An 18,590-nucleotide genomic window follows, 5' to 3' on the forward strand; every position below is an offset into this window, starting at 1 on the left:
ATATTGATACCAGGTGTAAACATAATCAGGTTAAAATCAAAACTACATATAATCTGGGAACAAAATGAATTTCAATGTCAGGTGTGATGGTCGAGATTCATAAACATAGGTACTAAACCTCAGTATGACATTGTCACTGTGGGCATATTAGCAAGGCTAAAGTTTGCATTTATTTCAAAGCAACACAATCTATAACTGCATTCACAAGGTGCTTCCAGAGTTGTGCACTCGTTGTTCCTACTTGTGACTGGAAGTTGAAAACGTCATTGATTTAGCAACTCCTTTACCAAAAGTTTGACCAACTTTCCGATATGTTCACTAGAAATCCCGTTTTCGTTAGTTATCCCAGTCGGGAACAAATCTTTCTGATTATTCCTGACACCCCTTGATTACACAATAAGTACAGCTCAAGAGAGCCCCTAGAACCTCAGTCGTGTCTGGACCTTTCATGCAACAGTAAACTGTGTAAATTCCAATATGACTCTGTCAGGACTAAATGGAATTTTTGACCAAGCATGCAGGTGGGAGAAGGTTGAGGGGTGAGGAGGTCAGGTAGACATGATTGAGGCGATATGCTGCAGTGTGACTGTATGTGTGCGGATGCTGTGCAAGTTGAGTCTCGTCCTGCCCAGTCCCACTAGCACACTGACCTTTTCCTCTATCAGTGGGAAAGGAGGAGGGCACCTTTATTACCCTCTCAACAACAGCCTTCCTAACGCTGCTCAGCCAGGGGAGGTCACTAAACCCACTGTACTCAAACACAACACATGCTCGATAGGTTTACATTACCCACAGAGAGTTATCCGGCACTACCTGGAAAAGGTCACTTGGCACTATTACATTGACTTACATGGAAGTGTTGTACGTGTGTAGACTATTGAATGACTAGCTCTGAACAAATGTGCTCTCATGCAGCTCTCTCTGTGTTTCGCCACTCACACGGACACACGTGGACGGCAGGGCAGGGAGGGCGAGGGGGAGAATGTGACATCAAGTGAAGGGAAACACAAACCTATTATTCAAGTTGACAGCAGCTCTGCTCATTAATGCATGTGCAATAAAGCCTTAGCCAATACGAGTAATTTATCAAAACACCCATTAAACTTTCAGAAGTGATATTTTCAGTTTCTCCTGCAGTCTCCCATCCACCAGTTGTATAAGGTGTTTCAGCCATAGCAAACTTGTCATTTTATAGCTAGTTATGAAAAAGCTAAAACAAAAATGGGCTGTATGTTATAAGTGGACAATGTTGACTGCAAACCTTTTTTCGGACGAGTGGTTTCTCAAAAACACTGGGCGACACATCCACCTGACCTATGTAAAAAGTTCCCTGAACAGTCAGACAGCATAGTGCACTATATAGTGATTAGTGAGTGATTTCAGACACGCCCACTGTCTCTTCTCATCAGTGTTGTAAATATTGTTATTTTATTAATAACTTGCTCTGTTACACTCTGTCCATCCTCTTAGAGGGATCCCTTCTTTTTGGTAGTTTGTTCTCACTCTCACTGAGGGTTATAGGGAGAGGATCTCACACCTTGTTTAGCCTTATGAGACAAATTGTGATTTTTGAATATGGCTATACAAATATAATCTGAAAAATTGAATGGACAACATATAAGTAACAATTACTTCCCATTGTATCTTAATATTTTGTATTCTCAATGGTTTAATAATGACTTTGAGATTAAGAATACAAAGAGAGTGTTTCCTCAGCTGCAAAACATATGTGCTGTCAGGGGTTGTCTTCTCTGCAGTATTCAAATGTGAGTTTTATCAAGCAGACCTAAGGCAGCTTCTGTTGGCACTTCCTTGGTTCCAGTTCGTTGTGTCAGTGTTCTCTTTAATTGGAGCTACAAGTTGGGGCGACAGGGCGTCACCGTGGCTGACATCTGCACCGCTGCACAACGGAATGTTCCTGAAGTGCTGATGGTGCTGAAGTGCTCACTGCTACTTCCGTGTGTAATTTGCACTGTTGGAGACCTGTGCTGCCTGAACAGGTCGCTATGTGTTTGTGTGTTTGTGTTTGTCAGGATTTTCCACATAACCCATGGATCAATGGTTGTTCTATTTCGAGGTCCTATGTCTTTTTCCCCTCACTTCGTACCACAGTGGACATTAGTGTTAGGTCTCATTTCCTGGTGTGACATCAGTCTGTTGTTACAATGCTCCCGTCCCATTTTCATTTGGAAGAAGAAACACCCACAGACTATCTACACCGGCTCAAAAAAGAACATTGTTTTATCAAATGTTTTTTCATTAAGCAGGTGCAGGGAGTGTGCAGGTGTTTTTACTCCTTCTTGTGTGTCAGGTCTGCTTATGCACTTTTAATGAAGATCATTAAGGTTTTTGATTATTTATTTATTCAAAGGAGCCTTTGCTTTATCTGCACATCTCCGTTTTATATTCACACTTTACAGTTTCAGGTTAAAACCCTTAGTTTAATGACAGAACTAGTTATTCTTCTAGCTGTAGAAAACTGAAGCCTTTTTCAGACATGAACTCCGAAAAAATAGATCTGGATCTCTGAATTTGAGCCTATACCTCGGATATTATGGTACTCGCACAGAGCCGCACTGGATAATTTTCAGGAGAATATTCTGAGCCCAGTGCATGTCTGACAGCAGCAATATAGTGAGCTCTATTTTTATAGTTGTAGTCCCTGGATCAAGTGGAAAAAGTGAATAAATCTTCTTTCTCAGTAACTATTGTGGAGTTCCCCCCTGGGTGAGACACTTAACTTGTACTGCTTCACTGGATTGTCATTGGGCAGGAGCAGCAGTAGGAGCAGCAGAATGTGGTTTACTAGAAAAACGTCCCTGAAGGGACCTGAACACAAGCATGCTCTGTCCAGTTACACCGATGAATAAAGATTTAATGTGCTTTTGAAATTTTTTAACAATGACGTGAGCACTGATGAGTGATGTGAAGATAATGTTGTGTCCTGTGTCTTCTCTCCCAGATGAAGACGGTGAGTGTAGCGCTGGTTTTGTGTCTCAATGTTGGAGTGGACCCCCCCGATGTGGTCAAGACCTCACCCTGCGCAAGACTGGAGTGCTGGATAGGTGAGTGAGCCTGTAACATGAAAATGAATGAGCATGCTCTTAAAATCTAACTTTATTTTTCAATGACGCTCTTTTAGAAAAAACACATTACCACTGACAGTCAATCTGATGCCATTTCTGAGTAGTCCGTCTTATCCTGAAAACACCATTTATAACAAACCCTGACAGTAAAAGTTTAGCTTTTACTTTGCTGCATTTAGCAACAATCTTAGTCTCTCCCAGAGCTGAAGTCACAACTGCTTTGTCAACAAAAAGATGAATTAGTCGAGAGAACCACAACACGTAACACAGAACAAAGACAAAAGAGCCATCTCTATTGAATGGAAACCTCAAAACCACTGTTTGCCTCCCCTGAGACTCCTTTCCTCTTCGAGGAGTGAGGGAGGCACATTAAAGTGTGAACACAGCTCTTAAAGTTTCTTAACTTTCTGAGTGCCTCCTGACACTGTGAAGACCTGCCGCTTGGTTCTAGAGATGGCGAACTTTCAGAGGTAAAGACAGGGGTGCTGTCCTAAAATACACCAGAGGAGAATATATGGAATCTGTTGCATCTATTTGCAAAGAGATCGACAAACATCCGCTTTTCTTTAGCTATGGTGTGTGTAGTTGTCAGAAAACTTATTTATACAGTGGCACCATTACAGTAAATTGTGTTATCCTATAGGGACTTGGGAGAGATCGTGGTGTCTCAATATATACTTTCACCCTAGGTTTCTTAAAAGTCACTATTTTGTTATTCATTTTACTCCACATTTCTCCAATGTCTATAAGTTTGGGAAAAACAGTGTTTCGAGAGTATAGATAATAATTAGATAAAAAGTAATTGTGTATTTTGAAATGTCTTATTATTCAAAGAAAAGTATATATTCTTTCTTTAAAATGTCACTCAGTGAGACAGAAGTTATTATTTGAACCATCAAACACAATCATTTAGTTGTGATAGTGCGACAAAGCCTCATTCATCACAAGATCAGTGGATGACTTCTCTGCATAAGCGTATCAGTATCTCCTGCAAACTTGCCAATACATTAGTCTCTGCCTGCTGAGCACAATTTGATCCGTCCTCAATCTATATTTTGCTATTCTTCTTGCCATATTGATGCGCTCTCATCAATATTTCACCCTGAGGCTGCTGATATTTTTCCAAGCACTGCTTTAGATTTGATAAGAAATGTTCCTTTGATGCTGAAAGGACAAACTTGCTTTAGTCAGCATACATTTGTTGTATCTTTTGCATGAATATTAAAAAACAGTCACTGCTTTGTTGCATTGGTTTTGGTAAAACTGTCAGATAAAAATCCGTGTGTGTGCGTGTGTGCGCGTGTGCGCGTGCGCGCGTGCGTGTGTGCGCGTGCATGTACGTACACAGTGTATTTTACTCTCTGTGTTGCTTGCCAGATCCTCTGTCGATGAGTCCACAGAAAGCTCTGGAGACCATCGGGGCCAACCTGCAGAAGCAATATGAAAACTGGCAACCCAGGGTAAGTGGGTTCACATGAACCAGCCCCACTCTTTCTCCTAAATGTTCTTGTAATGACAAAAGCACACACACTCTCACAGCTATTTCACATAACAGCAAATACACACTTGGATGAAATGCATTTGAAATAATAAAACAATGCAGAATCATCTGGCTCGAAGATCTGACTCTTGTTATATCGGATCATCAGTGATTGATTTAGCATTCAATTACCCATATGGTACGTTCACAGCTAACAGGACACCATTATCATGCACCCACAGAATGTGAGACAAATTTTATTCTGGTTAATAAACACAACCTTCTTTCCGATTTTTGCCAAATCTGTGAATGAAACCGGTAGTGGCAGTAGTTTTTGTGTGAGAGGAGGCTTTCTGGAGATCATTCTTATCATGCAATTTTCTCCAGGTATTACTTAATGGACATTTTAAATGTATAATTTTACCTTCATCAATCTATAAGGTTGTAGCTACGGATGTAGAGCAGTTCTTCCACTTACCAGAATGTCGGTGGTTTGATTCCTTGCTCCAACGATCCGCAATCCCCGAAGTGTCCTTGGGCAAGATTTCTGACACTGAACATTAAAAGTTGCCCCTCATGGCTGTGCAGGTAGTGAATGGTGTGCAACAGATAAAACACAGCATTTAGTAGTGCTTTATGAATATGTGTGTGAATGATCGATGAACGGTCGATGAAACCAGAAGAGCGCTGTAGAAATACAGTCCTTCCATTTACATTTTCTCATTGTCATGTACAAAAGTGATCAACATGGTTCTAGTCCAGATGAAACCTGAATCAAACTGGGACATCTTGCACTTCTCTGCTTTTAGTGTGTCAATTCACACAAACTCAACTCCTGTCCTGCAGCTGTCATCGGAACTCTATGGTCTATAATTCAGGATGTTTCCTCTTAGTGATCATTTGATAGTTGAATGTTTTTATTTTTAATATCTCTTTGTATCAACACTTACACTCATCTGTGTGCACCGTTCCAACAAACACCCACCTGCTTTTGACAGTGTTCTTATTTCTTTTTTTTTAAACAGATGCATCACGTGGTCTTGTGAATTCAGCTGTTCAAGTGTATGTGTGTGTGTGTTCATTGATTCATATCATTGCTAGCAGCTGCACTTCCTCTTGGCTTCCAGCTGTAAGCGAGGTCAATATATTTTCTCAGAGGCTCCTCAGTCGAGCTCTCCTTTGGCCTCCGAGCATCTCAGCCTCTGAGCTGGAGTAGATGATAGAGGCAGCTTTTCTATCACTCCTAAACACAGATGAAGCAAGATAAGTGAAGGTTAAGAAAACAAAACGATGTTAGACTGTGAGGACAAGTAGGGAAGAAGATTATGCACTGGAGTAGATGAAAGATGCTCAAGAAAAGACTGATTTGTGATCAGTAACCTGCTTACACAATGATTGGACAGAGAGATCAGGAAATGAGAAGGAGAGAACTGTGCTTAGGCAACAGGACATCTGATCCATGTAACCGTCTGTACTAGTACCCAGTCTTAGTAGAGAGTGTTTAAAAATTGTGACAGGATTTTCTGTAATTTCACCATTCATTCATGTTTTCAGTGAGGTATGGTTCTGCATTAGCAACAGCTCTAATTGTCGAAGTTCTAGTTTGATGATTTAGTTTGTCTGAGGAAGACGTTTAAGCTGCTGATCAGGACATCAGCAGGATTTTCCACCAACAGTTTATCATTTCATGATCAGTTAAGTTCACTGACTAAATAACAAACATTAATTCATTACATTTTCTTTAGTCCCCCTCTCTTCTCCAAAAGGTTTCATTTCAGATAATTGTAATAAACAACATATTCTGGGAAAAACTGTATTCTAAGGTGGGTCTTTTGGACAGTGACAGTTTCAACTGAGATTAGAGGGGTTGAATGAAGTGGTTTCATGCTCTTTATGTGCTGCTGACATTTCTGCATTTTATGTTAATTTGAAGAAAGATTACATCTTGTGATTACCATGTGGATGGTAAATAAGCACTAAAAAGTCTTATTTCAACTATAGTTTAATTGAAAGTCTGCACCAAATGACAACAGTGTATGATGGTGTATACATTTGAACTCTCCTTTATATATTTCTCACTGTCCCTCTGGCTATGTCAGACATGTATCCTGTGGGGAGTAGTGAAAGAAATAAGCAGACACTTGAAATTTGATGGGAACGGTCAAGCAGAGCTGCATTTGTAGATCTTGGATTTGAACTGCATTTCAAACCACCTGTGAAATGATTTATACGCCTTGATTTGGTCAGGCCTTTTAAATTGTGAGACTTTGTAACAAAAGGTCTGTTTATTAGATGTATGAAAGAAATCCGACCTCAGGTGTCTGCTGAAAGCAATAGGGAAATGGGATGTTTTGGGCCAGGTGGAATGGAGGAGCTGAAAGACAAAAGGTATAATAGAGACAGTAGTAGGCGGCTGTGGCTGAGGGGTAGAGTGGTCGTCCTCCAACCTGAAGATCCCCAGTCTGAACCATCTGCATGCCGAAGTGTTCTTGGGCAAGATGCTGAACCCTGAATGGCCCCCCATAGAATAACAAAGTGCTGCAAGTAGATGCACTGTATGAATGTGTGGGTGAATGTGAAACTGTACTGTAAAGCGCTTTGAGTGGTCATCATCAGACTAGAAAAGCGCTTTATAAATACAAATCCATTTACAAAATCCATTATTAGCTGCTGAGCCTTGTTAGTCGGAGATTGGCATCCTACATGTCCAACAAAGACCTTATATCTTGAGTAGGTCAAATTTAAAATATCAATGTGTGGCTGTTTGGTAAGATTCCACAGAAGTGACACACAAGAGGGGGTGAAGGAAGAGACATCCTAAGAGAGAGCAGCTGAAGTAATGTGGGCTTGAGCTCTGCTGACCTCTGAGGTCAGGTGGTAGGAGTGCAGGAGGAGGAGGAGTGGGAGGCTGAGAAAGCTGTGCCTCTCCTTTTTTCTTTTTCTTTCTCCGGCTCTGCGGCACCACCGCAGAGCAGTGTTCTCCAACCCACCTTATATAAACGGTTGATAAAGATGTCTATTACACCGCAGCTATTAACCTGCTCTTTCACCTAACAAGAAACCTGGTAGTAAGGTAATTTCGGATGAAGCCAGTTGGTAAATATTAGACAAAATAGCAGATCTGATATCTGTTTAGTCACGTATCCCACTGTAGTGTTGGTGTGTACGAGCTGTGTTCATAACAGTGGAGTCGCTCAGAGAGTTTAGCTGTGCCAGCATGCCGTCGTAAATCTCCTTCTCTGTTTGCTGCTGTACTCTAACATTAACACTCATGGCCAGAAAATAAAGAGAGAAAGGCAAACACTGTCTTGGCTGCCGCCCACTCGCTTTCTCTCCCAACACTCCATCTCACTCTTTTTTAACATTCTTTCTCTGACCTTTCTTAATAATTTTTTCCCCTGCCACATCAAAGTTATATATTTTCTCCTGTCCTTACCTCCTTCGTATCTGCGTATTTCACCAGTCTTTGTCTGTGTATGATTTTGCAATCAAGTAAAGAAAAGATCTGATACCTCTCTCCCTCCTCGAGGTGAGATCTAATGCAGCACATGCAGATTACATCGCATTCTGTTTCGTACGGTTCTTCTGCTACAGTTTTTTTCAGTCAATCAGGAGTGATTTGCTCCATAATAGTTAATTTTGGTGGTTCACTGTCTACTGGAAGGAATGCTTGTAGTGGATTGTGATGCAACAGCAAATACAAAACATAACATTTTATCATCATCTCAGTTTAACCATGTCAAGCAACATAGTCCGTTTGTTTGGTGGGTGGATGGTTCATTATTCAGTCTTTTTGATTATCAGCAGGATTATGCAAAAATGCAAAATCAGTCATATTAATGGACTTATATCTACTGATGTGTGCAATTTCTTGTTGCTCTTTACTGTTTTCGACATTTTTGGGTCTGAACCTTCACAGTAGTGCAGTAAATTGTCATCATTGTCATTATGGCTGACTCTATCAACACAGTTTTCCAACATCCATATCATGAAAGCATAACAAATATGAAAAAAAGGAGACTCAGTTGGTGGCTTAAAATTAAGTTAGTTAAAGTTTTTTAAATATGCATTATTGCCCTCTGTATGTATAACTCCCCACACACAGATTCTGTTTTTTGTTACGTGTATGATTCATAACCCGCATCATTAGCATAGCATGCTAGCAGCAGTCACTGATAAAGAAGTTGATGGAAGGAGACACCTGACGGCTGTCAGTGGAGCTGTGTGATTGCTGTCAGCTGTGGGCACACACCCTGCTTATGTCCTCATATTTTGACACTTAAATGTTATGCTGCCACATAATAGTGCAACTTCTCAGACTCAGGTTTAATAACTTTAGGCTTGGTGGTTTGGGTGTCATTTAGCCTGGTAAAAAAGCTGCCAAATGTATCCAGTGTTTAATTTATGAACTGATATAAGGCATCACATTCTTTCTTAATAATAAGTAAAGTTGTGCATGTGGTTTAATTTTTGTGTACCAGATGACTGGCTTCAAACGGTAAATCATAATTTGTAACACAGTGGTCAGCAGGTTGGGAACTAGACACTTGCATTGGCGATAATGGTAGCATTATTATAGTTTTCCTGCCCTGACCCCACAAACTCTCAGCGCTCTTATTGTTCTTTTGTACGGCAGATGGTATTGTACATTACCCACCATCGTTCTTTTGTTTGTCAGACATTGTTGTTGTTTAACTTCATCCTTGTTCTGCAGTCTGTGCTTTTATTGAGTGTGTCTGTATTGTGTTGTATTTGAGTCCAGACTATATTCAACAGTGGACTGCCTTTGTTTCATCACGAAGCTATGTTAGTGAGATACCTTCCTTCACTTTCAATTTCTCTTTGAGTTTTCCAGCTCAACATATCTCCTGTGCTCTGCTATTCTCTTTCATGCCTCAGTTGTTCTCTTTCATTTCATTCTGCATGTCACTCCTTTTCTCTTTCTCTCCCTCTCCTCCGTTACAAGTTTTGAAGTCTAGTTTAAAATTCTACAACCTTGCCTTGCTAGATGTTTGGTAGTTACCTAGGTGAAATGCACCATACGTGTGGTAGTCTTGTCCTATGGCCAGTGCAGCATGGCTTACATCGCTGAGCATGTACACCAGATTTACTGGTCTCTGTCCAATATCATTGCGTTTTCTCTTTAGGTCTGTCTTTTTATCCGTCTGTGTGCTGTCATCTCTCTCTCCCTGGATCTCCCTCTACTGCTTGGTTGCACTCTGTAACCCCCTTGCTGTTCACTCTATGAACTTTCTTTGCATAATTTATCAATGAGCTGCAGCTAAAACTCTTTGCTTTTCATTTGTTTTGAGTTTTTTTTCTCTGTTATCACCCTGGAATAACCAAACCACACAGCAGAGAAAGAATTCCTAACATGAAAGGATCAATGTATACAAGATTGCAGCACCCATTGGTCAGAACCATGATATCAACAATTTGGCAATCGGGAACGTCTACCAATTTAAATATTGTTCCTCTGTAGCAACTCCGAGTCACTTATGAGTCACTGTGCCCATCTAAAAATTAACAAATTTTCCACCTAACAGACAGAACTGACAGCAATTTAGCAAAAAATGCAATGTTTACATGTTAGACTAGATGCCCCAACCATCTCAACTGTCCCCTTTTGACATGGAGGAGCAGTGGTTCTACTCCGGATTAACTCCTCCTCCTTTCTCTAAAGCTGAGCCCAGCCACCGGACTGGAAAAACTAATTTCGACAGCTTGTACTTGCGAACTCTACAGTACAAATGTTATATAGAGAAAGTATCAGCCTTAGGTTTATGTTCTGAATGTATTGTCTGAACAGTGCTATCAGTCAGTTCTCTACATCATTGATTTGCCAGTGAGCCAGTGACACTAGGGAGGGACAAAAAATTATTCTTCTTTGCAAGAAATTTGCTTTTTGTCATTCTTTGTTAATAGAAACCATGACTCAAACATCCTGTATATCAGGGGAACTTACAGCTGTGCTTATTGCCTTCACTTGTGTAAAATATGTTTTGTCTAATGGTCATTGGTGTATGATAGTTCATCAGATGACAAAAAACAACCAAATCATGTGATAACAGTGTTGGTTCTTGTGAAGCTGCTGTATCGCCAGCAGAAGGCCAATGCGCTTTGGTCACATTCATTGTGTAAGCTAAGGGAAAATAATCCAAATTCAAAAAAGGAAGTGGAAAATATGTGTGGATCACTACTAACATTCTTATTTCTGTTGTCATTCATAGACAAGAAAAGAAAAATATAATTTTTATTTCCTGCCTATGCTGGTTATAAGGCATTAGTATTTCCTGTCCACGTGTCCAACTCAGTAACCAGAACCACTAGAGTATTCCCTTGTGGACCCCTCACAGCTGCCAAATCATTGAAATTCCATTTGAGTTCACTGAAAACCAGTGTGTGCCGGAAGCTGCATAGTGAGTAACGCGATGCGGAAACCTTCTTAATGATCTGCCCTCGCCTCTCCTCATGCACCAGTCCAATAGGAGCCACAGAGAAAACCATTAGCCCACTGTAAGACATAAAGACATTCCACCAATACATCTATAAACAATGTACTTATGAGTAAGGCTACAGCTCTCTAGTGGGACAGGAAGAGTGTGTGTGTGTGGGGGGGGGTTATTGATCAGTTCTCTCACTGATGCAGATCAACTCGTTAACATCTCAGTAAACGACAGTTTGAAAACCTCATCTTGTGTTGATGATTGGATGGAGATTAACTCCAAATTACTGTATGGATAGGTGTTGTATAATAGCTAGTATTTATCATCAATTGTAATAATGCATTGCTAAAATAAGAGAAACGTGACTGCTCCCTAAAAGTGTCTCAATTGCCTCCCTCTCTCTGTTAGTTGATGGGACATGGGCCAAGTAAAAAGTTGAAATACATGTCAAATCATTTTTTCTCAGAGATTGGTCACTGTCGTTTTAGGAAGTTCTTATCACGCTGATATATGTTCAAATGTGAAAAGTTCGGGAGACCGACTCTCGATTGATCCCACGGCTCCAATCACCGATGGCTATACTGAATAGACTCTGGCTCCAAATTAAATCTTTGTTGAAAGATGGCGGTGTGCATATCTTTGATATTTTGGCTTAATTACTGAATATTGGATAGAAGAGCGTTAGGGTGAGGATACACTTCATTCATCAGTCTATGGTTGAGACCCGAATGGGGCTTGGGTTTTGTGTATCCCCATACCAGTGAAGCTGTAATCTTATGATCATTGCTCCAAGGGATTCATTCTTTTTAAAATGGAGTCTGCCTTCATTCTTCCATTTATTTCTGATAAGGGGAAGAACAAGCTCTGAGATGACCCTAAGATTTTCTTCTGTATTTTTGCTCATGATGTGTGTGAAATGCACATCATTGCAGTGGTGGGAAGTAACGAAGTAGAAATACTTTCTTACTGTACTTAAGTAGATTTTTCACATATCTGTACTTTACTTGAGTACTTCTTTTCCTGACGACTTTTTACTTTTACTCGTTACATTTGAACAAAAATATCTGTACTTTCTACTTCTTACATTCTCAAACTGGCTCGTTACTTGAGCAGCGGAGGTTGGTGCACCTCTCTCTCTCTCTGTCTCTCTCTCTCTCTCTCATCCAGGGTTAAACATTTGTAAAATCATACATTATATACATTATATTCATATTGTTGTTATAATTTTTCAGTCAGTTGAGATAAATCTTGAGGAGAAACATTTTGGGTTGTTTTGTGTCTGTATTGGACTACTATAAAAAGCACTTTGCATTTTTAATTTTGGTACTTGTACTTTTACTTTTAGTACTTAAGTACATTTCAACACCAGATACTTTTGATACTTAAGTACTTTTAATATGAGCTACTTTAAGACTTTTACTCAAGTCATTTTCTGACGGGTGACTTTTACTTTTACCGAAGTCACTTTCAGGTAAGATATCTGTACTTTTACTCAAGTATGGCTTTCAAGTACTTTATACACCACTGCATCATTGTGGTTATTTGAAATCACCTTTTCTTAGCTGAGTCATGCCAAGTTTTTGAGAAACCTGGGTGTCAGGTTTAATGACCAGTTATCTCTCTCGAGATCAGACCCTTAGCCGGACATGATTGGATGTTTCATGGGTAAAGGGTAAATTAAATTAATCTTTCTGAGAAGAAGATGGAAAAATTCTCTCACAACCATGTGGTGTCCGTCTCATAGTTGTGCCACTTTGCACTACAACATAATCAATCAGGCCTTACCCAACTCAGAATGCCATCCATCAGCGGAGGGCATTCCTATCTATGTTCAAGAATGTCTTGAAGACCCATCTTTTTTCTGAGAGCATGTCCTTTCATACCTCTTACACCCTAACACCTGACATACCTAACAAGCACTTACTGTGAATTTTCAGTGCACTTCTTTACCTGATGACCTACACTTAAACTCTCAATTAACAGATTTAGCACTTAGTGCTGACATAAAGGTATCCTACTCCTCCAAAACTTAAGTTTTGTCCCTGAATTGTACGCTGCTTTGAATAAAAGCCTTAGCCAAATGACTGAATGGTAGTAAATGCAGTGTTGTCATACAGGACATTAACATCTTTCTGAAGTGTTTCGATCACAAGTGGAGATCTAGTGTGAACACACCTGAGAAAGATGTGATTGAGATCGAATTGCTCAGTCTGGGATGCATATGGCCATTTTCTTATCGCAAATGTGTCCTGGGCCACATTGAACTGCTGATTGTCAGCTGTGATAGATGATGCCCTGGATGTGCAGCATGACAAATGCATAATAAAGTGAGTGGATGAAAACTCTGAGCCAACAGCATTCTGCCAAATTAGAATATTTGGTTAATTATATCTTATTTTTGGACCAGTTTTGGCTGGTTGAGTGTGTACATGTGTGCACTGGATCGAGTAAAAAGACTTATCGTCTCATTCTCTGTCACTGATCAATTGTTGAAGTGATCCCATAATTTAATTTTAAGCCACCATAACCAACTTGTCATACCCGGCCAAGTGAAGGCAGTGCAATGACCTCATGCAGGGTTTCCCCCAGTGCTGTATAGGCCTGGCGGGCCGCCAGGCCTTACTCCCCCCCCCGCCAGGCTAAGCGTCGCATGTTTTTTTTATTTAAAAAAAAAAAAAAAAATCCGTCACTCGCGCACATCAACAACACTTCACTTCCTCATTGAGCCCCGATCCCCAAGCAACCATCCTATTGGTCCAAACAGTCACATGTCCCACCCAGACGCCTTCACTGACCCTCGGACATCAGAACGCTCCTTCAACACAGTGTTTTACTGAACATACGTTGCCTTCACTGACCCTCAGACATCAGAACGCTCCTTCAACACAGTGTTTTACTGAACAGTTGGTCAAAACCGAACATAAACATAAACCTAGTCCGTTACACGATTAGGCTGCAGCTATTTGGTTTTATTTATTTAAAAAAGGGTACTTCTTATTTCATACATTTTCCACAAATATGAGGAGGACTCAAATAGCCCTACAAAGTTCTGTGTTTAATTTATTTCAAAGTAGGCCGACACTTGCCTGTGTATTTTGTTTGTTTGTTATTTTGTTGCTTGTCTGTTTGAGTAGCTGGCTTAAAGCAAAGAAGTAGTACGCTTCTCTTTTATTGGTAACCAAACTGTTACGGTTCATTGTTTCTGAAATAAGAGGCCTGACTGCTATGTTCACAGCAAACTTGAATTTTTTTTAATATTAAGTAGGGCTGCCACTAACGACTATTTTTCTATCAATTAATCTGACGACTATTTTATCGATTAGTCGATTAATCTAAACGATTAATTTTCCTCCAAAAAAATCAAATTGACCATTTCAATTCAGTTAATTTTATTTTGATAACAACAAACTGTATGTCACCATATAATGCAGCACAAAACAAAATGTAAACAAAGGCTCAAATATTAAAGTGCAAAACTGTAGGTTTAAACTAGCAACTCCAACGTGATAAAAATAAATAAAAAAGAGGGCTTATAAGTTAAGTCAGCAGTGCAACTCAAAAAGATATCAAAGTTTCTATTTAACCCCTTATCAAAATAAAAAAGTTAGGTGTGCATATTAAACAAAGTGCAACATGTTTAGAGTATAAGAAACAATGGTGTCCAGCTCAAAATCCGACTCAACACCCCCCCCCCCCCCCAGGTGCCATTCACACTGACACTTATATAGTTATGACAAACATGTTACCAACAAATTCCTCTTTATACATCCAGCACTCATTGAATATCATTATCATTCACATTGAGTGTGTCTCTTGAGCTGTGGACGAACCTTAGTCCAATATTCACTCCCATTTTAACTGTGTTTAACCTGCTCCTGAGGAAAATAACTGGCTCTTTAGCTGCTTAATGCTTCAGTTTCTCCACCACCCTGTCACCGACTCTGTCTGTCTGCTGTTTGGATCTGTGCTGCTGTCATACAAGAGCTTTTTAATGTGATTGCATGTGTTGGCATGAATTTTGTTAGAGGATGCAGAACAGGAGGGGACAACGAGGGAGGCCAGGATGTGACTCAGTGGATAGAGATTAAAGATAGACATACCGTTCACTCTGCCATTTTTAATTTAGCCAAAAAATGTGTCACGGTGACTGCGTGTCGACGGCAATCCAACCAGCCTCCAGTTGAGCATTGCATGGGAACGGGGGCATGTGTGTTTAAGGAAAATTATAAAAATGCGGAATGGATCCAATCAGCATAGGACTCTGTGAATCTGAACTGTGGAGGAACAGAGGGATGACAGAAGACGCTCATCCGTGAAGACAATTTCGTGTCTTTGCAAGTCATTGGAGAGACACTTCACTGCCTGCCACCAAGCTTTTCCTTTGCACACTGATCATCCAGAGTGTATGAGCTACATGTTACTGTCTTATTACGAACAAAGCTCTACCCTCCCAGCTGTAGCTGCACTATTGAATTCAATTGCTCTTTTCTTCTGTGCTTTGAGACCAAGTGTCTCTTAAATTGTCCTGCCAGGCAAATGGCCAATTAAACGCATATTTTTAAAAAAGTCTTTCAGTGCACAATTGGCACAGCTTTCATTTGTGTAAGATTATTAAAAAAAATGAATGTTCTTTAGTGGTATATTAAAGCTTTAACTTCAAGGTAAAACATGTCATTATAATGAACTACAAAAAATACATAATTTATCACACCATCAACCCAATAACTCCACAAACAGCTATCCGTCTGTGTTGTTGGGCATTTGGACGTAGATACCGTCTATTCGTGATTATCTGAGCCCAACATTGATTGTTTTTTGGGGGGTGGTGTTTGGGCAATTCGTTATCTTGTTTTGCTAATATAATTGGCTATTTCCAAGAATTCATTCAACTGTACAAATGATCCTGCGAAGAGGTACATTATATAAAATAGTAAATTTTATATATTCATTCATTCCCCCAGTCCATCCTGACTCCGCTGACTCACTTCTCTCTCTGATACAATATCCACTGACGTCTCACATCAACACTGATATGAGTTGAGTAAAATCCCTCTTTATAGCTTCGCACATTCATTCTATTAAACTGCTCCACAAATGAGGTTGGATTTTTTCACAGTTAAGAGATAGGATCCAACGCTAAAGAAGACAGAGGTGGGCCGCACTCAATGGAAAGAAGTCCTTGTAAAAGACTTCTTGTTATTGAGTGGATTGGAAACTCAATAAAGGAGTCAATGGCACAAATAAATGTTGAATCAACCTTGTGATCTTATTGACGGCTAGCTTGGAGCACTATTCTGATTTATTTGTACTAACATTTTCCTGGTTGGCTCACATGTTAGCGGTTATCAATGAGTTTAAGTAGTTGGTGTTTTACCAAGCTTCTAGCACTACCTATTTGACAAGGCCCTTTGGATACATTTTACTGTACCACTTTTTGGTTGAACTATCTATCCAATGCCTGGACCTACTGATATTTAAAACACTGGAGTTTCATGGCTTCAGTGGATTCACCATCAGAGGTCCCACTAGTGATAAGTGAAAAAGCCAAACTAGCCAGCTCATAAATTGCAAATCTCCCCTCAGCACATTTGTTAGCTCAGAGAGGTTAGCTTTTTCTCTTCAATATTTCGTTTTATTGAAGTGTGTGCAGTTAACAAAACAGAATAGATAAGGGAAAACAGAGACATTTTTCCTTCCATTCCCATGGAACAGAGGATCCAACGAGTGGTCTTTTCTTGTGCCAACCTTTACGATTCCTTGCACGGCGGTGATGAAGCTAACCATCTACCTATGTGGCTAAAAACCTGGTGTAAATGATGCCGCTGTGAGTCAAATTTGAATGCCAGCACTTAGATGGACTTGGATGACACAACAGTAGCAGTATGCAGGCATTTTATGTTTTCTTCTGTTGTTGTTTTACGTTTCAAGAAGTGGTCCCCAGTTACTTCAATTGTATTGGATTCGGCTGCAACACTGTTCATCCTTGAAACTCCAAAAGTACAAATTTGGACACAGCTTACATCACCAAGATTCTGCTCCCACCTAATATCTTTAGCCAAATTAACACATTCGAGAAGAGGTGTATAGTATTTTGTGGTTGTGTGGTTCAAGCTGCAAGTTCTTTTGGTTAAGTATTTCTAAAGAGGTGAGGTAACACCTGTGTTCCTTTTGAGTCTGTTTTCTGTATGAAATTATTCCCTTTTCTCCAACAGTACAGTTGTTCTTCTTACCAACAAAGCATGCTATTACAGACTTATGTCCTTGAATCAGTTACTCTGATATTCAAAAACATAATTGTAAGACATTTTCACTGAGTGCACTGTGTAAACAGAAATCTCAGTTTTATGATGTTTTTTTCATTAAGATATTACACAAATTTGTCACTAAAGTAGAACTATTGTCTTTAAAGCTTTAAACAATCATTGCAGTCCAAACACCAAATACACAGGGCTCTTTGTTCTGCTGTGAACAGCAGTTCATGGTATGAGGCATTACAGTCTCATAATTATAAGTCTTTTCCCCCCTAAAGTGGCTTTAATTAAAGAGTGAGTTTGTCTAATTATGCACTCAGCAGATTGTGATATCAGTCTTCACGTTCCCACTGTCACAAGTGAAGAATAGAAAGTCACAACACTGAGACGTAGCTGCTCTGTCAGCTGTTACCCAGCATTCTTTACTCCAAATTCTCTCCCACTGTCAGTCAAGTTCATTGTCCTTCATTTTGGCCTTGATGCCTCTGAATACTAGAACCCCACCTCTCAATTTGCAGTAATTAGTAAGACGGCTGTCTGTATTGACCATTAGTGTCCCCCTCTGCTCCTTCAGTCTTCAGCTAATGGCTCCCCTGGCCCCCCTTCCCTTTCTCTAATGGCCTGCTCTCCTCACACAGTTTCTGTCTCTCTTAAGGCAGTGTGGGATGTCTGTATCAACGACCTGACCAGCGGTGGCCTTTTAATGGGCTCATTTTATAACATGATGTCTGCCTCGCCGTCCAACCTTAAATGTAATCACACTTAACCCCGAAATAAAAGAGCTTTTTTCCCCCCAATGGCAGATGGCCACTGCTTGTTAGTACTACTGAAGATGATGTGGGGCAGATTTCATTACCTTTTCCAAGAGGGTAATCAAACACCCATCTGGGAGATGTTGAATTTAATGACAGGTCTGCTGTTGTGCTGTGGTGCTGTGCTGATACTCTCTTTCTGTGTTTGTTTTTCATTATTATTTTGAAAGCACCACACCATAGTGAACATCTTGAATTCTGGTTCTTTGTATTCTTATATGTCTGGTGTGGATTCAAGGATAATCTACTGCTTTACATGTAGGTGCTTTGTAATCGTTGACCAAGCAGTGAATATTGCTAATATTTGTGTAATCACAGTAAGATATTCTATATTCTATCTATTATATATATATATAGTATACTGTCCTGAGTGAAAAAGGTAGGATCAAGGCCACCAAAATTATCAAGCTCAGTAATTTGGCTCAAATGTTTTGTTGTAAAGTGGTGCGTCTCCTGACCTTAAGTATTCTTACTCTAAAGGTCTTTTGACATCACCATTGTATTGACGGACGGAA

The 18,590-nt window shown here is 39.9% G+C and overlaps 1 protein-coding gene across 4 annotated transcripts in view; it reads left to right on the plus strand.

Moving 5' to 3' along the window:
• The window catches only part of rptor (regulatory associated protein of MTOR, complex 1), a 152,091-nt gene that overhangs the window by 15,928 nt on the left and 117,573 nt on the right, over positions 1-18,590 (plus strand). For all 4 annotated transcript variants that reach the window (XM_061088248.1, XM_061088264.1, XM_061088256.1 and 1 more), the window contains exons 3-4: positions 2,963-3,065; positions 4,464-4,546. In XM_061088248.1, the coding sequence (XP_060944231.1) occupies positions 2,963-3,065; positions 4,464-4,546 (186 nt within the window). The remainder of the gene's footprint in view (positions 1-2,962; positions 3,066-4,463; positions 4,547-18,590) is intronic.

The sequence above is a fragment of the Limanda limanda genome, chromosome 2 (genome assembly GCF_963576545.1).
Source record: "Limanda limanda chromosome 2, fLimLim1.1, whole genome shotgun sequence".
Lineage (NCBI taxonomy): Eukaryota > Metazoa > Chordata > Actinopteri > Pleuronectiformes > Pleuronectidae > Limanda > Limanda limanda.